This window comes from Argentina anserina, chromosome 3 (assembly GCF_933775445.1).
Source record: "Argentina anserina chromosome 3, drPotAnse1.1, whole genome shotgun sequence".
Taxonomy (NCBI): domain Eukaryota; kingdom Viridiplantae; phylum Streptophyta; class Magnoliopsida; order Rosales; family Rosaceae; genus Argentina; species Argentina anserina.
The window spans coordinates 26,865,474-26,889,473 of NC_065874.1; the positions used below are offsets into that span (position 1 = coordinate 26,865,474).

The 24,000-nt window shown below is 38.0% G+C and overlaps 2 protein-coding genes across 3 annotated transcripts in view; both read right to left on the minus strand.

Annotated features, from left to right (window-relative positions):
• The window catches only part of LOC126785649 (uncharacterized), a 55,349-nt gene that overhangs the window by 30,025 nt on the left and 1,324 nt on the right, over window positions 1–24,000 (minus strand). Inside the window, exons 2-3 of one of the 2 annotated variants that reach the window (XM_050511256.1) lie at window positions 22,785–23,557; window positions 21,766–22,246 (exon numbers count right to left, since the gene is read on the minus strand). In XM_050511256.1, coding sequence (XP_050367213.1) covers window positions 21,766–22,246; window positions 22,785–23,557 — 1,254 coding nt within the window. Of the gene's footprint in view, window positions 1–21,687; window positions 22,247–22,784; window positions 23,558–24,000 lie in introns of both variants that reach the window. The other variant, XM_050511257.1, reaches the window with a different exon arrangement.
• Window positions 16,451–17,454, minus strand: LOC126785651 (uncharacterized). Its single transcript, XM_050511262.1, has 3 exons — window positions 17,316–17,454; window positions 17,127–17,231; window positions 16,451–16,933 (listed from the first exon to the last, which is right to left on the minus strand). The coding sequence occupies exons 1-3, from the start codon at window positions 17,422–17,424 to the stop codon at window positions 16,563–16,565; spliced, it is 585 nt and encodes a 194-aa protein (XP_050367219.1). The 5' UTR covers window positions 17,425–17,454; the 3' UTR covers window positions 16,451–16,562.

The following is a 24,000-nucleotide window of genomic DNA, read 5'->3' on the forward strand; positions in this document are numbered from 1 at the left end:
AAATATTTTAACTTTCATTTGAAAAAAAATTGATTGAGATAGGAGTTGAACTCATGAACCCCTTATTCTAATAATAACACATTTGTCAATTGAACCGACAAAATTTACTAATTATACCAATCACTCATAAATTAATAATAAAATGTAAGATTGAGAATGTGACGATCCTATAATATACCATATGGGTAGGGCTTTGGGTCGGCGCATGGTTTGAAAAGTGTTACACATACCTACCCATTCCAAAACGGGCCAAGTATAGCCCGCCCATTAGTTTGGGTCAAGCTGGCCCGCGGCCCAAATTTCTGAGCTAAGTTTGGGTATGTCCGTTGGTTTCGGGCTTAATTTACAAGCATAATTAAAATAGGGTAAATAAAAACTGCTTTACTTTCCACAAGAGAGAATTCAACAAACAGTACAACAACTATTGGTCATTTGAACTTTTAGTACCTCATATTTGAAAACTATCGCATTGGTACCTCAAGTTTCTATTTCAGCTTAATTGTAGTTCATTCTGTCAATTAACATTGTTAGTGGCTTCATCTCCCACTAATTTTTAGGGCATTTTCGTGACTTCATTTCTCTCCGATTTCATCTTTCATTTCCCTCCAATTTCAACTTCTATTAAAAAAACAAGTTGATTAATTTATATCATTTCATTAAATTTAATAAGTATCATTCATTTACCACAACTATTACAAACAAGTTAAAGTTTACAATTACAAAATAATCCAACATATATTTCATATTGTATATATTCATCAACCAACAACCATATTGTTATAATAATATGCTCAAAAACTCTATTATAGACATTTAAATATTTCAAAAGCAAAAAATGCCTATATAACAATTGGCTTGAATGGTAGAAAATGTTGGCTATAAACTAAGTGAAATCAGTGAGAAATAAAATGACGATAATGCCCTTAAACATTGGTGGGAAATAAAGCCACCAACGGTATTAATTGACGGAATGAACTAAAATTAGGTTGAATAGAAACTTGAGGTACCGATGTGATAGTTTTCAAATGTGAGGTACTAAAAGTTTGAATGGTCAATAATTGGGATACTGTTTGTTGAATTCTCCCTTTCCATAAGCCGAAATGCCAAGATGACCCGCATAAAAAAGATAGTCAGAAGACCATCACGTGAAGAGTAAAGAGGTGATGCCTCCCTCTTTTTATCTTGAATTCCTTGTTTTTAATATTCTAAAATAAGATATGTGTTTTGCATGTCTTGTAATGAGTAGCATGTCTTGTAATCCTCTTGTAGTTAAGCATGCATGTCATGCATAAGCTTGTATAAAAAGAAGGTAGAAGCTGAAGAAAGGTAGAGAATAAAAAAGACATCAGAGAAACCAAGATGCTTGAAGCCTTTAGACATAGCCTTCTTTTATAAACATTTTCTCCGTGAGGAAATTTGTAAACCCTTTCAATATCAATAAAAGTTATTCTTTCCAAGATCAACTACTTTCATCTAATCTCTATCAATCAACATGTGAATTGTAGATAGTCTTGATGTTCATCCTCCACCTAGCAGTAGATTAAAACAGTAGTTGTGCACTTGTTTACATATTCATCCCTTCTGGTTGAAGAGAAGATTGTAGTTATAACTACTAGCACAACCAAGTAAGCTCCTCTCTCTCTCTCTCTCTCTCTCTCTCTCCTTTTGTTTTTCCTAGGCAGACTTTCTAGTCTAAAACAGGGAAACCATATTGTTATTATGTTATTATTTAGCTAAACTATTGATCTTGCATTATTTTTTAAGAGTGTTGTTTTGAAATTCACATGCATACCAAGATAACTATTAAAAAAATAGTCAAGAGACTTTTGAGTCTAAGGACCTCGGTTTCTGCGTTTGTTTAGCTCATAAGTTGTTTGTGTCAGTAGTCTTAAGCCATTGTCCATATTCAAGGCTTAATCTTTAATAGGAGTTTTCAGATATACATTCAACCTTAGGACAACCCCATTCTGATTTGGTATCAGAGCTGTAGTTTAGCTCTATAATAATATAATTGAGACAGTAAAATACCTTGAGGACATAAGTCATAAAACACAAAAACAAGAAAACCCAAAAAATTGATGATTGAGTATTTAAACTTAGAGATTACTAAATAACATAAAAGAAAAACAATTGTAGACCAAAATACTTTAACTTGTTATTTTCCACGGAAAAATAATAAGCATATTTTACACAGAAAAAAAGAGCATCCATTAACTAATAGTGTTCTAGATCTTTTAATAAGTCAAGTAAAAAATATAACATTAGAATATAACAAGCATAATCAAAATTTACAGCTTTTATTATAATATTTCTAAAAAAACTTCTTACAAATCATTAACCAAAACTTAACCTATATCTAGGTTCAACTAGATAATAATAATAAAAATATACAAAGTTTTCCGAATAGAATAGAAATAAGAGAGCTTGTAGACTTAATCGAAACAAACCAAAGCAAATAGAACTGCATTCCCTAAAAATAATTGAAAATCTTAAAATAGAAGTACATAAAATAAAATCAGTACAAAAATAATTAATTGAGCAAGTAGAAAAATTACATAATAAAATAGATAAACTGTTAGTTTAATAAACAACTCCATCTATAATAGAACATTACAAGAAGCTAAGAACTTTGATAAAGAACCAATAGAAAATTCAGATTTCACAACTACTGTACCTAACAACAATATTCCAATAAGACAAAATAATGTCATTATACAATTATTAGTAAACTTAGCAAGTAAAGTAGATTACCTCGAAGAGAAACTAAATCACCTCGAGCACAAAATAAATCTCCGCAAAGATAAGATAAATCATCTCGAAGAGCAAATAAACAATAGTTCAACTTCTCTGTTAGTAGAAAAATTAAAAAAATTAACCTTAAACACAAACAATAATATAAGAAAAGGAAAATCAAATCCTTTTGATAATACGAAATTGAACTTTTTAAACGAAAACGTAAAGAAATGGTAAGAATAGAAGGCATATATCATAATGAAGAAGAAGCACAAGAATTCCTTAGAAATAGACTTTTAAGATCACATAGAAAATCAACATAATTTATATCACTTAGATAGATTTGAAAGCAAAAACAACATAGTAAGCAATGTAAGTCAATATGATATAGGTTGCATAGATAAATAAGTTACTTTAAATTTATTGAGCAATTCAATTCAGGAATTGAACAACTTAGAAAATTAATTATTCACAAATACATATATGGACTATATTAATCGGTATAATAGGATTACCTAGAACACAAGTTGGTACTAAAGCATTAGTATAAATATATGATGATAGATGAGATAACCATCAACAAGCAGCAATAGCAATAGCAGAAGTAAAATTGAGCACTTATTTAGCAATTATAGGTTGCATTCCAAACTATGTCATGAATATTAAAGAATTTAGCAAATATATTAAAGTGAGTGTAGAACGCGAATCTGAAAATAAGTAAGAGAATGCAGACACGTGTACAAATAAATGTAATTTATTGAATATCAAGCGCGGGGTTACAATCTTTGGTGAACTCCTCTGATTCTATCTCCGTATGTGATTTGGCTCAAGGGTGACATGCACTTGATCTTGAGGATTTGAGTTTGGTTTGGATTTGATTTGATGAAGAACGAGCGATTTGGCCGCTTGATGATTCTTCGTGGACTTGAGGTTGGATTTGGATTTGATGAAGAATGAGCGATTTGGCCGCTTGATGATTCTTCGTGGACTTGAGGTTGAATTTGGATTTGATGAAGAACGAGCGATTTGGTGGCTTGACGATTCTTCGTGGATTTGATGATCTTCGTGGACTTGAGAGACTTCGGGATTTGTCGAGAGTGATCCTTGCTCAAGTGATTTCTCTCCTTCTCCAAGTCTCAAAAAATCCCCCCCTTCTCTTCATGTTGAAGGGGTGTATTTATAGTGTCAAGGTTTCTATTTTGTAGAATATTTTAATGACACTAAAATAATAAATTCTTTAATTGTATAATTAAATCAATATGTATTTTCCAATTAATTTAAAATTAGTTATTCTCATAACTAAATTAAACAGAAAATAATTGATTTAATTATGACCGTTAAGAAATTTATTGATTTAATCAAATGTCCGATTGCCATTTCGAATCGTCAATAAAATTCAATTTTTCGGAATCACGTAGTTTTGATTACGATCATCCGTTTATGTGCTGACACGAGTTTTATTCATATCCGCACTAACTTTGTTGACTTTCGGCCACGTGTGCAATTTTGTCGGGCTCTTGGTCGATTTAATTTTTTAACGAAGATAATTTACTTCATTAAATTTCATGTGTCTACAAATGCCCCCACTTCAAGTCGTGTTGCAGGTATGTCATCATCACGTACCGAAAGCGCAACTTGAAGTATGCACTTTAATTTGGAGAATTTGTAGAGCTGGCTTCTGAGGCTCCGTAAATTTTGTAGTAAGTCTTTCCATCACTGCAGAATGTAGATATTTCCTAGTACCTTGAGAATATAGACAGATCTTCTTGTCCGAATATGACTTCTGATTGACAATATAGACCTTGAGAATAGTATTAGCCACTAACAATTAGTCCTTCAGTTCTTCCCCATCCTTTTTTAATTAGTAAAATGTGACTTCAATCAAATACTCAGAAGTTGTTGCAATGTAGAGATGAGTCATTTCCTTTACTCACGTGATTTAGCTTCTTTCTCCGGCTTTTAAGTTGTACCAAAAGTTAAAAAAATCATCCACTTCCTCATATATATATACATATATATAGTAGCCATCATCTCCATCCGTTCTGGCCTTTTATGTAACCCTTGCATTTTGCCTTTCCATCCACCTATTATCAGGTGATTTAGCTTCTCTCTCCAGCTTTTGAAGCTGTACTAAAAGTTATAAAAAAAAAACATCCACTTCTTTTAATGTATTGTCATCCCCTAAAGATGGAATTGGTTGGTTCCGTTCCTCATAAAAGCATGATCAAATACCTTGAATGCAGAGCACATTTAGTGGGAGTGTATCATCAAACTCGTCAGTGAAGTCATAAATTATTCTCTTCACATGGTCAATCAAAACCTCATACGCTTCCTGAATGAGCTTAAAGTGGATCTCTATCTCATCCTTCTTAGCATCTTCAGTTTCCTCCGCAAGAAGAAGGGATACCTGCTTGTCAGGATGAGACTTCAACACAGTCTCATGGTAGCTTTTCCTTATCTGCTCCTCTGTGGCATGATCCTGTTGTTGCTTCCGTTCACCATCCGAATTTTTTTTTACTGCTGCTATATGAATCAAACGACGGCAGGGACGTCTGCTCCTTATCAGCCACCTTCACATCTTCAGTGCTAGCACAATGTATTGTTCCCCACTGAAATTGTTACCCATCTACCAATAAATGGAGAATCGATGCAATGCTTTATGGGAACTTGAAAATTGGCTGGAGGGCTGCACATGGAACGCTGAAGTTGTACAATTGTTCCTCCATCGAAAGTTCTGGTTGCACATGGATTTTTAAATGGTACACGGACTGCAAGTTTCCACTTTGTCCCTATTTTTGTAGGCTATCATGGTATCGAGTTCCTATCACAACCACCAAACGTGCTGACAAGGGCACTCTCCAACATAGTGTACTGCTCATGACACATGACTGAATATACCCGACCTAAAAAGTGCTGACACAATGTCTTGATCATCATTGCTTAGTCCCTCGTGCAAGAATCCCACTCCATGCCGCAAACAGTCGTGCAATTTCTTATTGCTGATTTTCTCAGAGAAAGGCTCAATATCATCTAAAGATCGCAGCATAAGCGAGGAGTTCCCACCACACTCACCATTGGAGTAATTTATCAGATCCTGAGCCGTTTGCTGGACATGTTTCTTGTAGGAACACATGTATGAGCTGGTTTTCCATTCTTGGCACGTTGAAGTGTGTGTTGGTTTTGTCATAGCCTGCATTCTTACTGGTCAAAGGAAAAGCCTGCATATTATGGAAGCCTAGGCAGAGACAAAATGATGAAGACACTCACTTCTAGGTAGACAATTTGTCTCAAAAGTTTCAATATGCAGCTTCAGCACAAAAAGAATTTCATTCTCTCTCTTTTTCTGACATCTCGGCATAGGTTTGCTCATAACCTCTTTTTTTTTCTTGGCATGCTTTCTTGTTAGGCTCGGTGGTTCTTCACGTTAGGTAATGATAGCAGTGTCATATAATATGCATGCCAATATAATATTGAGCAGAGACTAGGGGTTTATAAGGATGTAGTAAGTTAAGATCTAAACCAAGAATTGCAAGAACAAGCCATCTGTGATTGCCTGCTTCTGCTATGCAACACCAACTCCTCCAAGGTACTCAGCCTCAGCGCCAGCTTTTGCCCTTTTTGACTTGAAGCACCTTCTCGACCTCTTTGTACTGCTGAATTCATTTCAAGGGCTTCCCATGCTTTTTTTTGCAAGTGATCGGTTCCTTGTGCTTTTCCTCTGACCGTAAGCAATAAACTGCTGCTCTTCTATACTTCAAACTTCAAACTTCAAGTGATCGGTAATTTTTTTAATTTTTTAATTTTTTTTGAAACATTCAGAATATGGAATGAACAACACCTCCTTGAATGTCTTCATGAGCAGCTTGGTTACTTTAGCTTGGAGATCGGTGGTAATGTGGTCTCCAAGAGTTATGACAACAAGGTATGGAGACTGTAAGCGCATGCTCTAAAAAAAACAATAAGGATACAAGTATGGATTATTGTTCTCCTTCTACAGATTCTAGTTCTCGGCAGGAAGCTCCTCGGCTGCTCGGCAGGAAGCTCCTCAGTTGCTTGGTAGGAAGCTACTCGGCATGAAGCTCCTCAGCTGCTCGGCATGAAGCTCCTCGGCAAGAAGCTCCTCAGCCAACTTCATATTCTTTTCTTGCAGCCTTAAACATTCTATAATTACTTTATCAAGCTCCTCATATTTCACATGAAGCTTCAGTTCCAAGGGTACTTGTTACTTCAAGGCTTCGTTCTTTGATGCAACTGCATCATTTTTTTTAATGCCACTTCTTTATTTGCCTGCTCCTTGCATAAAGAAAGGTCCTCAGTCAACTCCTTGAGACTTTGCTATCATACTTCACTTGATTTCTTAACCGGTGATAACTTGCCACCACGTCGTCCGGCACCACCTTCGTTCGGCAAAGCGGACACGTTGCCCAGTACTGCTGCAAACACTTGTCAACGCAGGCCCGGTGATACCTGTGCTTACATTTCAGCTCCCTGATCTTCTCCCCCTCTTCGAACTCCGACAAGCACACCGAGCACTCCTCGTGAGCCATCATCTTGTTCACCCTCGAAGTCGTCATCCTTGTCAGCCCCATCACCGTCCTTACACCCAACTCGGAGAAACGCGTCATCACCACAGCGCAATACCTCAAGCTCATTGAACAGAAGAACCCCACGGTCTCCTACGCGAGCAAGAAGCAGAAACTTGAGTCTGCATGATTATGGCGGGTGTGGTTTTTTTTTTTTATTCAATCATTGATTGATTACATGCGGTTGTGCTCTTGTGCAACCCCACTGACTTTGACTTTTTTTTAATGGCTGACTTTTTTTTACCGGTTCAACTTTGACTTTTTTTTTGTAGGATTTTAACAACAATCAGAGCGCTGCGGTCAATCGAACCATTCGACTTCTTTCGAAACGCGTTGATTTCTGGCGGATTTGAAGAACGTAGACGACCTAATCGCTTGACTGCTCTCATTTCGTAGACTTGACGGCAGTCAATAAAAGCGGATTAGGCTTTACGCATCACATTCACCATGGTGGCTTTCAAGAGTTTCAAGGACGGGACAATCACTATCCTCGACGATATTGAAGATCAGCAACAAGAAGGCACCACTATAACTGTATATCCCTCTCTTACTGGGCCATTCGCTCTTAAAGCTCCATTCCATGGCAGTTCCACTCCCATCTCGCAGTGGACTCACGCGGTGAACCGTCAAGTAGCCAGCTTTCGATCGTCTAAGTCAGGCAATGAGGAGTTAAGTTCAGACGTTTTGATGTTGAAGTCTGCACGTTGTGACGAAGAGGCTCCCACGGTGTCATTCAAACTTCTCAACGACTCTATATCCAACAATTCTGCGCGATGGGGTACCTTTCGAACTACCGGCGGTTTTACCTACACAGAGTGCTACTGGGAGTGGGTAGAAGATGTTTTGAGCCGAAACAAAGACCTCATCAAGAAAACAGGCCTCTATCGAGCAGTATTTGCGTCGTTGTTCAACTACGATCGTTTTCCTCCTGTTGTGCGAGCTTTTTGTGAGTATTGGTGCCCTGCTACAAATACTCTGCACACATCACAAGGGGAGATGTCTATATCTCTTTTGGACCTTGAGCATATTGGAGGCTTGCCTATCCTTGGGAGGTTTTATGACGAAGTTGTTCCACCCATTGACGAGTTTTCTGCAAAGAGTAAAGAAGGGGAGCTTCTCATCCCCGAGAGCTGTCGTTATTTGTTTCTTGCTTACCATAGGTTGCGCAAGAGGGAGCGTGGAAATGTGAAGATAGCTACGTGGATACGGTATTGGTACAAAGGCGAGATGAGATACAAGAGGCCTGTTACCAAGAGTACCCGAAATAAGAGGGACGCGCCCACTAATACTCATGATCCATCCGGCGTTATTCCGGGGATTCGCCGGCGAACTCTGGAAGATCTTTTACCATTCGAGGACTTAGGCGTAGAAGAAGTAAGCATAGAATCTGTTTATCTCTCTGCCTTTTATGTGTGCTGGCTTTGTTTAGTCGTATTCCCGAAGAGTGATCCAGGTTTTATTCGTCCGGGAGTTTTCAAGATCGCTCACAGAATGGCGCGAGGTCAACGCTACTGTCTAGCGGTTCCCGTGTTGGCGAATATATACCAGGGTTTAAATGCCATATCCGCGTCGACTGATCCGGGAAGCTGTCCAACTGTGCTCCCTTTTCATTACTTATATGGGTGGTTGGGGGAGTATTTCAGCACTCATTTCTTCTCTCGACATCCAGAAAACTTCAGGCCTTTAATGGTTCATATTTCAGGGGAATTGTCGGCAAAAAATTTTGATGACGAACGGGCCCGTGCCTTGTTTACCGCTTGTGATAATGTCCGGATGGGACGATTTGCCAAAGTTTCAAGTGTGCGCAAACTGATCGTTGACACCCACGGAGCCCTTCCTTCAGATTCCATCTATCTCATTAGCCTTCGCTCCGGATTTGTGTCTCTACGGCAAGATAGTTGGCGAGTAGTCGAACCCTATAACCCTCAGCGATTCAGTCGACAATTCGGATATGTTCAGGGTGTCCCCGGAGATTTCCAAAGAGATAGTCGACCCATACCTTTGACCCAGACATACTCGCTTTGGGACAGCTTGACGAAGCTTGGCACAAAAGGTGAGGTAATTTTGCCTATGAAAAGTGACATCACCAAGTTTATGGTTACTCAAGACTACATCGAATGGTGGTCCAAAGTTCATCACTCTGCATCGAAGAGACCTACGAAGATAACCATTGTAAATTTGCCACAACAAGAGCCTCCAAAAGCTAAAGGAGATAACCGTGCGACAACTCCTCTCCAAATTTTGGTTTCTGCCGAAGCTTTGCCCCCAGTTGATAACTATCAGATTCCACCTCCTCCAGTTTTGGAAGGAATCGGAGATTCAGCAGATTTCCGTCCCAAGTCGAAGGAGAAGGTTGCTACATCCAGAAGACATAGTAGAAGTAGTAGTAGTGCCCATAGTGACGTGCACTTCAAACGTCGAAAGAGGGGTGACGATGATCTCGGACCTATTTACTTCAATCCTAATGCCGACTTCGATCTTGGCGGCAACTTTCTTAGGGATGTTCCTGGTCCTTCAAAACTCGTGCCTGCGCATGTTGAGGTATTTAAGTTGTTGTATTTGCTTTTGTGCTCGTCCTTTTTAGCTATGTATCATATTCAACAGTTCACTTATTGCTAACTCGATCCAATTTTGTTCCTCCCAGCTCGAAGATATCGGTTTTTTCGATGAAGTCTGCTTCGGTGACGACGTTCGATTTCCTTTTGAGGAGTGTGCAGTTAACATTTTGCCAAAAAAGGACGTACGCCGAAAGGAGAGTGAACCACAACCAGTCGAACAAAGAGGTGCACGCGAATTTATTCATATATTATTTTCCCATATTTCTTCAATAATTTATGCTTATTTTCACCCTCATATACACAGGTTTTTCTATGGCGGCGGGAAGTACAAAGCCTTCAGAAAAAGCAATATTTCTTGAAGCTTCTGTGTGCGATGTTGAGGTAGTGGACACAAGTCAATGGCTCCGCGATATCCGCATGCGAGCAGCTGCGGAAGTTTGTGCAAAGATAGAAGGCGTGAAAGCGACGTATTCTCTGAAAATGATTATTGAGGGGATGAATGAGCTTGATATGTTGACGAATGAACTTGGAAAATATGGAGTCGACCCATCAGCAATAAAAAACAAGTTGGAGCAGTTGATGACAAGCGCTACCCTATATGACTCGGTAAGGCTTGCATGTGCTCACAAATGTGCCATGGGTGCCATGAGCGCCCAAAAATTGGTGGAGACAGAATCTGAAATCACGACAGCCCAAGAAATTCGACAAAATAGTTTTGATCAGCGTCAGTCTACACTTCAGTCCCTTGAGAACTTAAAGAAAGAACAACAGAAGCTGGAGCAGACGCTGGACTCGCAAGATGCAGACATTTTTCTTCAAGATGCAAGACTTTGATTTATGATTGGCAGACAAAACTCCCTTTTTTTTATTTTTTATTTTGATGTGACTGAACTTAAGATTGTTATTCTCAAGCCGCCTACGTATCCTTTTAAAGAAGGAATCAAGTCATCACGTAGTTCAAGGGTTTTTTTTTTGTGTGTCTTGCGCAGTTTAAGCTCGTGCAGACTTGGAGCATATTCTTTTGTTTTCAAGCATAATACTTCTTCAAGAACTTGCCGTTGATGGGACCGATCCTCAAACCGTCTTCCGCCACAATTTTGTAAGCTCCATTGGTGTAAACTTCTCTGACGACGTAAGGGCCATCCCACTTTGACTTGAATTTGGAGCCAGACTTATGCGTCATAATGATGGGTCTTCGAACAGCAAGGACTAAATCATCAACTTGAAATGACCGTTGTCGAACACCTTTGTTGAAGGCGTGTGACATCCGAGCTTGGTAGCATTCCAGGTGTTGTTGTGCGTCAAGCCTCTTCTCGTCCAAAGCTTCTAACTCTTACAGGCGTAACTTGACATTTTCTTCATTTGTGAGACCTTCTTGCAAAGCGATTCTCAATGACGGGATTTCTTTCTCTAATGGTAACACGGCTTCTACACCATAGACGAGAGAATAAGGTGTAGCATTTGTGGCTGTCCGATATGTCGTTCTGTAAGCCCAGAGAGCTTCTCCCAATTTCTCATGCCAATCCCTCTGCTTTTTGATGACAGTTTTCTTCAAAATGTTACATAAAGTTTTATTGAATGCTTCTGCCAATCCATTTGCCGGAGCGTTATACATCGAAGAGAAGTGAAGCCTGAAGTGAAATTTCTTGCTCAGATTTTCTGTTGCGGTATTTGAGAAGTACTTGGCATTGTCCGTGATGATGCATCGCGGTATACCATAGCGTTGTATAATGCTTCCAGTAATGAAGTCCACAACATTTTCTTTCTTTATTTCTTTCAGCGGTATCGCTTCTGCCCACTTTGAGAAGGAATCCGTGGCTGCCAGAATGTACATATGACCAGCTGATGATTTCGGAGCGATGGGTCCGATGGCATCCATTCCCCAGAATGTATATATACTGATCACATCGGCTGGTGTCGATCGATCTCGAGAAGTTTCATTCATATAATCGCTTCATAATGCGATAGTTTTATTCAAAATTTAATATAAAGGTTATGACACATTAGTAGACACTTAGGCGATCACCAACTCCAGTTCGAAATATGGTCGAACGACACCAGAAGATGTGATCGGTATATATATTTAGGGACCCCGTAAAAGTTTCGTCCATTTTGGACATAGTTTGACCGTTCGTGCCTACGGTCAACAGAAAAATAGGTGTTTTGACATATTAAAATCCTTATTGATCGGGGCTTTGCTAAATGGGCTTCCTTGGTGCGACCACACACAAAGAGAGGGGATGTACTAGTGGACCTCATGTATATATTCAGAAATTGAGGGGATGTGTGTGGTGCTTATATGGTGTGTTGTGGTCTTGTGTTGGTATGTGAGTGATATGGCAGGCATGCACGTGAGTTTCGATATGTCTATGTTATTATATTGGATGCTTCTATTTTTTACATCAAGGGTGGTAATTATTAGCCTTGTCTGACCTTGTATTTGCTTGTGTTCCTCGGAGAGAAATCCTTGGAAGTAATATTTAAATTTCGTTATTTATAACCATAAATCTCATGCATCAGTTTTTCGTAGTATAGAAAATTAGGGAAGTAATTATAATCAATTACCTTATTTCGGTATTGATTTTTCGTCTGCTCACTCTAACTTGTTTTCGTTTTTAAATTACTTTCTCCTATGCCATTTGTTTTCAACCGCCGAGTTTGCAGGAAAAGTTTGCGGAGGTCAATGGTACCTCGAGTGAGGCATATTCATTCTTGCAGTTTCCACCAGTTTAGTTGTAAGGTTATAGTCTTGCTTTGATAATTTTGAGTTAGTGGTGGAGTTTGGTTTATGTGTTGGGAGCACGGAGGCTCCAAGTATTGAAGTGGATGTGTGAATGTAGAAGTGTCGTTTTTGTGCATGAAAATGTTGACTACTTTCAATAGAAATTATGCCGAAATTTTGGTGTACCTCGTTTGTTAGTGGTCTCCGCACGACATATTCTAGATATTAGGATAATATGTGGGCGGGTTGTGTCATTATGTCAATCCTTATTATTGTACTTGAAATTAAAGACTACCATATTATCAAGTAGCGAAAACAATGTAAGATCCTGAAGCCTTTAATCTCTCCATGTAACTTACTAGTTCAGGATTTCATTAGTAGAATCATAACCAGTGAAGACACAACAACCTACCGTCAAGTCTAAATCTCAAATCGACCCTCTCAAGTCTTTTATTTTTTCTCTCTTATGTTTCACGGAGTAAAGTTATTAGATAATCAACTACTGCATGAGAAAGATCAGATTTTCATAGAAATCGTGGTACTCTAACAAAATCCGTCGAGACATTTACAATCTCATACTGTGGAATTATTTATACTAACTAGTCGCCTAGTGTATGAACAAAATAATATTGCGAACAAAATAATATTGCGAACAAAATGATGATACCTTTATGGTGTAGAGCATGGTGGGTTCAATCATTATAATGGTGGTCCTTATTGCTATACAATATTACTGTATAATTGATATATAAATTGCTCAACACCATATCTACAAGCTGGATCAAGATTACAAGAATATCACACCAACATCTACATGTCGATGAGTCACTCCAACTAATATGTTTCACTTACAATGCCTAAGTTGGTGCCTTAGAAATTAAGTTATCAAGGCCACATGGATTAATCGATGCGTAATAATAATTCAGGAAGAAGAAGCAGCGAGCCACACACTAAATGACCTATCAACTCATGCAATGCCAAAAATCTATAAAGTTGGACGTGACACAAATTATGACTTTTATTTTTGAAAAGAAACACAATTCTTCATGATTTGATCCACATAAAACAAATATTGTTTTCATAAAATAACAAATTAAGCTTGCTAATTTCTTTTTTTATTATCGAATGATGCATATATGATAAAGGGTGTTGTTTACTCATTGTTCACTGACTATTAGGCATCATTATTTAGTCCGCGTATCCGATAAGTCCACGGAGACCCGCAAGTCTGATGAGTTTTTACTCGGCTCGGCCCGGCCCACGAGAAAGTCCGCTTTCCGTGAGTAGAGAGCTGAGCTTAGTTTAGAGATGTGAAACCCGGCCTAACCCGTGGGCCCAGCCCGCACGGCTTAGCCTGTAAAGGCTATCATGTAATACAATATTTTACATACATATTTTATTAGGTTTAGAATAAAACTATCACATTATGAAGCAACTATATGAAAGAAACTTCTCGGGATTGATCGACACCAGCCGATGTGATCGGTATATATATTTAGTGACCCTGTAAAAATTTCATCCAAATCGGACATTCTCTGACCGTCAAAATTTCCGTTAAACCGAAAAACCACTAATATGCCCTAAGGGATGACCTATTACCAAGATGCGAACGCTAAAAGCCGTTTGCATATCTAAAATCACCTAATTTTTGTCACCGATCGTGCACAGTCGCACCGAGAAAACTCATTTGGCGAAGTCCTGGTAAATGAGGTTTTAATATATCAAAATGCCAACTTTTTGGTTGACTGTAGATACGAACAGTCAAACCATGTCCAAAACGGACGAAACTTTTACGGGGTCCCTAAATATATATACTGATTACATCTGTTGGTGTTGATCGACCATATTTCGAACTGGAGTTGTCATTTGCCGAAGTGTCCACTAATATATTATAATATTTATATTAGGTTTAGAATAAAACTATCGCATTATGAAGCGACTATATGAAAAAAACTTCTCAGGACCGATCGACACCAGTAGATGTGATCGATATATATATTTAGTGACCCTGTAAAAATTTCATCAAATTCGGACCTCATTTGACTGTCGAAATTTCCGGTAAAAAAAACCACTAATATGTCATAAGGGAAGACTCATTAACAAGATGCGAACACCGAAAGCCGTGTGCATATAATCATGCGTGGTTGCACCGAGGAAACCTATTTGGCAAAGTCTCGGTCAATGAGGTTTTAATATGTCAAAACACATTTTTTTTGTTGACCGTATATACGGATGGTCAAACCATGTCCAAAACGTACAAAATTTTGACGGGATTCCTAAATATATATATATATATATATATACCGATCACATATGATGGTGTCGATCAACCATATTTCGAACTGGAGTTGTCGATCGCCGATGTGTCTACTAATGTATCATAACCTTTATATTAGGTTTAGATAAAACTATCGCATTATGAAGCGACTATATGAAGGAAATTTCTCGGGATTGATTGACACAAGCCGATGTGATCGGTATATATATTTAGTGACCATGTAAAGATTTCATCAAATTCGGACTTAGTTTGACCGTTGGAATTTCTGGTATACCAAAAACACCACTAATATGTCCTAAGGGAGGCCTCATACCAAGATGTGAATGTTGAAAGCCATTTGCATATTTGAAAATCACATAATTTTTGTCACAAATCGTGCATGGTCGCACTAAGGAAATCTATTTGGCAAAACCCCGGTCAATTGAGTTTTAATATGCCAAAACGCTTATTTTTTTGTTGACTATAGATACAGATAGTCAAACCATGTCCAAAATAGACAAAATTTTTATAGGGTCCCTAAATATATATATCGATCACATCTGGTGGTGTCGATCGATAATATTTCTAAATTAGAATTTATTTGTGATTTTTTTTAGAATGTTTTCCAAAAATTCTTTTATTGTTCAAAACTCTTAATTAAGAGTATTATATTTTTTTATCTAATTACAAACTCGCAAGACCCGACTCACAAAAGCCCGTTTTAAATAAATAGACTTAAATCTTCATATTTATGAAAATATTTGATCTTGCCCCTTGACGAGCCAAATGCCTATTACACCAAACACGCAATAACGTTCAAACTTTTTATATTTTTTCTATTAGAATTTTGACACCTGAACACAAGCTTGGGCTGGGCCGGATCATATGACAGATTAGATGTACAAAAGCAGTAGCCTTAGGGTGAAGTCCTTCATATAATCATCGTTGTATGACTTGTATCTGCTGTGTGTATGCTTCCGAGTTCCGACAACAATGTGTGGAACCAATCTCAATCTCCAAGTAGCCAGTATGAATTTCCTGATATTGTAACTTTCATGTTGTACGTATAAGTATAAATGCTTCATCTGTTATGCATGACAGCATGAGATTGTTGATCCGTAACTGATAGTGATTTCATTAATTAGTATCAGCCAGCTGACTACTAGTAATACCACCAATTGAATAGTGATCATGGATTAAAGATACTAACGTACAATTTGATCATGAAAGTAAAAGACAATTGCGGTAAAGTAAGTTCAATTACATCAATCAGATATATAAAGGATTTCACACTGTTTTTTACTTTACGCACAAGAACTAGTTTTGTGGTCTTAATTCTAACACTAATCATTCTTGATTGTTGCTTCCAAAAACAAAAAACCATTCTTGATTGTTTGTAAATTATTAATGTGAGGAATAGCTAGTGCAAAGAGAGTAATGTTTGTCAAAAGTGCAGTACAGTAGTATATTTTCGTTTGCTTCAGCCCTTCAGGTTCTTACTAAAACACTAAATCATCGGTAATTGATTTAATTAATTTTATAATAATAGATACACACACCACAAATTGATTAAGGATCAATGATCTAGATACCAGCGAACGTAGATCATGGAATTATAAAACTGCAGTACATCAATCGGATATATATGACCGTAAAGTTTAAAATAGTTATCAAGGAACCAGCTAAAGTGGGGATTGACGACACTCAATCTATGCAGCAGCGGCGCCTTTCACTGCATTCTGATCCGGACGATCGCCCGTATCGTCCCAGTCAACGTCATCTAATTCACAATTCCAGCCATCGTCACCCATGTCGGAATCGATGTCTGGATGTATATAGTGATCACCAACTGTATTGCAATCACTACAAAACAACAATTGTTCATAAAGGTACTGTTCCTTGTGGTCACCCTCATTTTTGCACGGGAGAAAATCACATCGGGAACAAAGTGTTACAAATTTTCCCGTTCTGTCAGGGCAGGTCCCGGTGCTGTGATCACAATTATCATCGCAGATCAGACAATAATGTGTATAATTAGATACCTTTGGTTTTTCTACGATGCCACACGTTTGCGATTCTACTGTTAAGTACCAAAGGCAAAAACAAACAAAAAATCAAAACGAGCAACCGATAAAATTGATTATAACTAAATTATTTTCTTCTCTTTTTTCTCTCAAAATTTAGTTGTCAAGAATATTAAAACTCAGGTATCCTAACTCCTATGTCATCAAAAAAAAAATTGTCTCAATAATAAATAGGTATATAGATCATACCAGCAGGGTTAATAGGTTCGATGAGGATTTCCTCCGTTTCTTCTGTTCGAGGATCGCAGATCTTCACCGGTCGTTCAGTTTGGCTGAGTATCGTGGCCGCTGTATCTGTGTCAAAGAGAGGAACTAGTTAGGACTTGGGGTTTAGCGTAAGGATGAGTACGTATATGTATAAATTAGAATAAATAAAACCTTTTCCTCCTCTAGATAGATGAACCGGCCCAAGCAGGAATTCCCTCACGACTTCTGAGACGCTTTCAGTTATAATAGTTGGTACCCTAGGGTGCGGGAGGATCTTCATGGCTTTCGAGGGATGTCTCTGAGAAGTTGAAATTAGGTTTGGCTAGGTTAACAAACTATTGTGAAAAACATAAGGCATGGCTGTTATATATATGATTCATGTTTGTGTTAGATCTGATCTTCTTAAATATCTTTTCCTTATTTGTGCTTTTACTTTCCTTATGCTGTGAGGTTTCCTTAAGTATCACATGTACTAGTTTGTTTTTTTATATTTTTTATTCGTTGCTACACTGATTTTTTTTTCTTGTCCGATAGTAACAAGTAAGTTACAAACACCATTATCCCTATGCAAATAGACTCTGTATAGTTTCAAAACGAATTACCACAAGATCAATGCGCACGGAAAACAAAGCGATTATGTAAACGCAATCCAATCCAAACTGCAGGAGCTCCGAGAGAATGAGTTTAGAACGAGGATAACATTACACTCACCAAAAGCTAGAGCATTATTACGTACAAGAAAATAGAACAAGAACCAAAATCTTATTATTTCCCATTAACGAAACTTATCATGCTATCTGATGATTTCCCTAGTCAAGTTAATCAATTGTTACTTTTTTTACTTGCATGTTAATGTATTAGGATTCCTTGTATCATTCCAGTAGACTTGATAGTTTATTTCCCGATTTAATATTTCCTATTCTTTTAAACTTAAGGAATAGTGTTCTTAGTGTTCTATATAATGAAGTTATTAGATTAGCAATTCAATCACAAAGCCAGATAAAGGTAGTTCGAATACTTTGGCCTTTGCATTCTCGAAGGGACTCTGTGGTATACTCTGATCGATCTTGCATTCTCATAGTACGTACTCTAACTTTTTCAATCGCGTTGTAAAACATAGTAATTAAGTATTTAGACTAATGCATGTTGGATTCTTGAACGATAAACCAGTACTGAAATAGTGAAACCTAGCATTACTAAATATCTTTCGTCAATTCACCTAAAGGGTTTGATATATATATATATATATATATATATATATATATGTATGTATGTATGTATATATTACAATGTAGTGTCATAATTGCATCAAATTTTCTTCAAATTTAATTGGAATCAACAAATTTGTAAGATCTTTGCTTAATTTCTTCTTAATTTTGAAGCTCTAGAAATTTCACCTCTGATCTCTCGACAGAAATATGGGTTGCACGAGTTCCAAATACTCTTCAGAGGGAGGAGAAACAACAGAATACTCTGGAGAAACGAAAGGGACAACAATTGTTGGTCTTTGGTACGATGAAGGCATCCTAATTGGAGCTGATTCTAGGACATCAAATGAAATAAGGCTTGACAAGCCACTTAGGAGTACAATTCTTTTCCTCTTCATAAGTTCTAATCTTTTCGGCCCTAGCTCTTCCTCGTTTTCTATTTTTCTCTATATTTAACGTACTGTCTCTCTTCTTTTTTGAATATTTCAGTCAACAACGACAAGGTGAAAATGTTTCAAATATCTTCCTATATAATTGCTGTAATGTCCGGGACAGTTATTGATTGCAGGAAGATGTGTCAGAGTGTGAGATCCGAATGTATTATTGAGGTAAGAGTAGTACTTAAAAAACTATATTCGATGATTCTTCCTCATTAATCGGAGAATTGGATACTTACCTCTGCTCTATAATTTTGCTTAAATTTGGAAAAGGGAAAGCTAGTAGTATTCTAACGACAAATAATTATTACTTTTTTGATACAATACAGTTTGAGAAGAATGGTGAATCAGTTGCATATGCATTACAACTAATGTGTGCTCATTTACGGGGTCTGCCTGAAAATATTAAGAACGACAAAGCATTTGGGGTACTCATGGCCGGATGGGATGAACAAGATGTAAGCAAAATTCTTCTTATCGCTTATGCATGCATTCTTCTCGATCATATATTTATGATATGCTGATCGAATTTACTTAAATTGTTGGTTGCAGGGTCTTCAACTTTATCGTATCTTTATAATCAAAGGACGAGTCACGAGTGAACAAATCTACAAAGGGTGTACAACATTGGGATCTGGTTCTAAACATGCTCAAAGAATTTTACAGTCTCGGTAAGTCCTAGTTCTAATTGAGTTTTCGTTCTTTAATTTGTCTCTTTTGTGACTTACCTCGTGATTAATTGTATTGCTAAAATATTCTAGTTATGAGTTCGGCATGAATGGAGATCAGGTTGCTGAGGTGGCCCTAGAAGCATTATATAATTCAACATTCTTTGATAAGTTCACCGGTGGAACTTTGAGACGTAATATTTCTATCTATTCATTTACTTATTTACATGGAAACCATAAGTTCACCATAACGGTTATCCATGTTTGTGCATCTTTATACAGGGTATAAGATTGAAACAGGAAAACCATTTATAGCAATGCGTGGAGTTGACCCTTTCGATGTCCCAAACCCTAGGGTTCGCTCACGCTTTGATAGTCAATATTACTCGCTCCAAGAATATGAATCGAGGATACTTTTCCTGATTTATTCTACGAGGTTCACAGAACCACTTCGCACATACCAACTCATTAATCATTTCAGGTGCATGTGTAAACCATGTTAAGATTTCTCTACTCCGCAGATATCATACATTAATTTTTTTTTATGCGTCTCTTTTATTTAATGTTTGTGTTTTTGACAGGAAATGTGGTGGAAAAGAAGCAGTAGCAGCTCATTTAGTAGTAAAGAAGATGGATTTCTACTTCCACCGGGTCGTGTTCAAGTCGAAAGAGGACGCTTTGAAAGTATGGAATTATGTGGGGAAGAACTCTGAGGCCTCCCATCATACTCGTGATACTTTCGAGCTCCTCCAATATTTCCCACACCGACTTGATTTGGAGAGTGATGTGCCGGTTTATGTGAATGAGAGTTCTGAGAAGTTGTTGCAGCTCATACATAACTCAAATTAATAAATTAGTTAAAAGATAGATCTTGGGATACATATTGTTGAATTTTGTTTGTGGTCTGTTTAGAATAGCAAGCATATGTAAACGATTTCACAGACTCAATTTTGCACTTTCCCCTTAATCAGCTATTCACGCACTTACTAGTATTATTGTAATCAGCAATTTGGAGAATTACACAGACCCACTTAGGACTATTCTGGACGGCGCCCAGTGCGTTAGTAAAAACAGCGTTAGCTGTAAAATAGATGCACCCTCTAATCAGTAGCTTTCCAGGCTTTAGTGCATTGTTCCTCCTCAAGGCATAGCTGCCACAACTCGTTACTTCCAAGGCTCGACGTTGTCTGGAATTAAAGAGAGAAAGTGGAAGGATTGGGTTCCAATAGCAGAGATGAACATAAGAAGAGATGAAAATGGAATTGGATTCAATTTTTATGAAACTGGGCACAAATTGAATCGGGTTTCTTTCTCTTTAAGAATTAAGCTTGCCAAAAGAGAATGAAAAGCTGATCGGAGTCTCAAACGAATCCTTGCTGGGAAGCAAGATAATCGACGGCGGAGGTAGGTTGCAGCGTCGATATAAAGATTAGATTCTTATTTTGGGGGAAAAAGAAGAACTCGAATTAAGGAGAAGAGTGAGAGGTCTGGGTTTACGGAATTGGAAAGGAATTAAACTCGTCGGAGCCTTGATCGATCGGTGGAGTTCCTCCTTGGATTGTTTACTGTTATACTGTACCAGTCTTCGATTGAAGGGCAAATCAGGGTGCATGTTGGATTTGCTAGCATGGTTGAGACGGTGGAGATAAGGAAAAGATGATGGTTGGTGATGCTTGCCGGTCTCGCCGATCGGTGTAGAAGAAGGTGGCGGTGCACAAGTGCAGAATGAAAATAAAAGAAAAGAGAGTTCGTTTAAAAGTCTTACCTTCTACGAGTTAACGATGGCAGTTTCTTAACCAATCATGTACTGACACGTGTCGTGGGCGCTTACCAGAGTTCTTCGTTTTATTCAAATTCGCTCCACATCGTGAATTTGCTGAGTTCGTCGGTTTTTATCACCAAAAAAATTCATGGCATTCAGACTAAAGCCTAGCTTAAGTAATTGCAGTAATGAAGAAGATGAAGAGGGGGAGGGAGAGAGAATCATGCTCAAGGATATTAGCCAAAAAGATTCATGTTCTTGGAGAAATGAATACAACGCTAACCATTATGAAGAAATCAAAGAAAAGGAGACGGAACAAGGATATTAGCCTGAACCTCTTTTAGTCTGATCCACCTAGTCATAGTAGTCATAATCATCGTAATCATCTTGGGGCGGTACCTGTCCTGGCTGTTCATAGTAGTCATAATCCTGATGTTGATGCATTTGTCTTGGCTCTTCATGCCGCACCTGTCGTGGCTGCTCACGTCTAATGGGCTGTGCCTGTCTTGGCGGTTCATAGTAGTTATAACCCTGTTGTTGCCGTACCTGTCGTGGCTGTTCACGTCTAATGGGCTGTGCCTGTCTTGGTCGTTCGAAGTAGTTATAACCCAGTTGTTGCCGTACCTGTCGTGGCTGTTCACGTCTAATGGGCTGTGCCTGTCGTGGCTGTTCGTGTACAACAGGTTGTCGTTGCTGCTGCTGTATATTGGGCTGCAGCTGCACACGTACATGTCCTTGATGTGGCTGTTCATGTATGACATATGGTACTTGTTGTGGAATAATGGGCTGCTGCACTTGAAATCTTTGAGGTTGATGATGTCCAATGGGCTGTCCTTGTCGTTGGTGTTCACGTCTGATGGGACGCTGCACTTGTTGGGGCGCCTGCCGTGGTTGCTCACGTATAATGGGCAGGACTTGTTGTGGCTGTTCACGTATAATGTTGCGCAAATCCCAGATAGGGCAGGAACATGTTGGTTTCTTGTTATCCCATTCAGCTCCACAAGTATAGCAGAACTCATAGCCACATCTACAAAGACAATGCAAGTATGGAACAGACCACAAGAATCAGTAATTTGGTACAAAGGTGACAGTGCAGGCGGGCAGCATCGAAAAAAAAAACACTTTTGTACTTTGAGGGTTTACAATATTCTTTTCTTGAATAGAAGGTGAGCAAAATGCGGTGCAGTGATCAAAGAAAATATATATACTAAAGGAAAAAAAAAGCACAAAATTTATCTGAGGGATACAAGTTGTTAGTATATCATCGAGATCTTACAAATTCAAAATCAGAGTGTTAACATGCTAGGCTTTTGAATTTCTTCAATTGTAGAAAAGAAGATGGTTAACCACCATTTTTATGCCACAGTCATTAGCTATATCCACTCTCGCACATAAATTGATACCATTTAGCAAAGTAGCTGATCTAGCTAAAGCAGGGTATACATACCACACAAAAATAACTAGTTTAAGGTTATACACAAGATGACATAACAAGTCAATAAGATAGAGACAATGAAAAGACACAAGACAAGTCAAACAGGAGAGAACGGAGATTAGTATAGTACCTGCAGGTAATGTGGTAGCAACCTTCTGCAAGTTCTACCATATTCTTGCACATAACACACTGGCGCCAGCGTTTCTTTGTAGCCAAAGATTTCAGCAACTGATCTTCTGAACGCGGATAAGGATGTGATCTTTTGTAATCATAGCAAGTCATATTGGAATGCCATGGGACTTTGCAATTAAAACAAAAATAGGAATGGCATTTCATGCATCTCCTGGCTCCAGATTGTTCAGCACCGGCATAATAGCTGTTTGTATATTGCAACACCTCCTGTTTGGACATTAATGCAGAACACCTGGGATTTGGACAATAAACTTTCTCTGTGACAGGAATAGATGATTCTTTGATTCTTTGGCTCATAACCTCAACTAGTTTAGGTGCCAAGAATTGTGCGCAGCTTTCAATATTGACCTCAGATTTACAGCCTTCATGAGGGCACTGTGCCATCTGCCCATTAAGCAACTTAACTTCTACATGCTGTTTCATGCAAGTAAAGCAGTATCTGTGCAGACAACCATCAATTGAAAACATTTTACCAACATCAGTGTCCTCAAAACAGATTACACAAGTTTCCTTCAAAGATTTCCCATTGCTAGTTTCTGCGGGCCAGGTGATTTGAGAAACTATAGCCTCTCTTGCAAATTGAAATGCAAACTTAATGTCACTACGCGCCACAAGAGAAGGGCTGCAATATTCAAATTTTCTTCGTAGAAGTCCCAGTTGATTGACTAATGTTGCCATCTTGCTGTTCCCAGGAACTACTCTGCCTGTAACCTGAATTTATGAAAGAAACTGTTTTATATCAGCAGTGTGAAAGACACATGCACAGTCGGCACAAATATATATTCCTAAAGCAATGACAGAACAATACATCATCAATGCAACTTAAAAAATTTACAAAAGCATAATAGTACACCTCCGACTGCAGCGTTGAAGACGGTGAAATTTGAAAACCTATCTTGTATTTACTAGTAAGGGCTAGCACATTCAAAAACTTTTAACATTGCAATTGAAATTGTGTTAATAGGTTATATCATAAAAACTATCAACTCCCAAAATTTCAAGTTGTATGGGGAGGACCTTACAGCGTCCGCAGAAAGTTAAATTAACCAATTCCACCGACCAGAATGGCTAAAAACCAAGAAAAGGAACCAGATTGATGTCATTCATTTTGTCACACTTGTCATAATAATCCATTTTTTCCTCTGTAATTGGTC

Bases quoted from the DNA above. Each gene is read 5' to 3' on its own strand.
- LOC126785651 (XM_050511262.1), bottom strand. From the start codon at position 17,424: ATGAAGATCCTCCCGCACCCTAGGGTACCAACTATTATAACTGAAAGC. The intron at 17,232-17,315 runs GTTTTATTTATT...TCTTTGACACAG, and splicing joins TCTATCTAGAGGAGGAAAAG to ATACAGCGGCCACGATACTC. The intron at 16,934-17,126 runs GTATGATCTATA...GGTACTTAACAG, and splicing joins CGAACCTATTAACCCTGCTG to TAGAATCGCAAACGTGTGGC.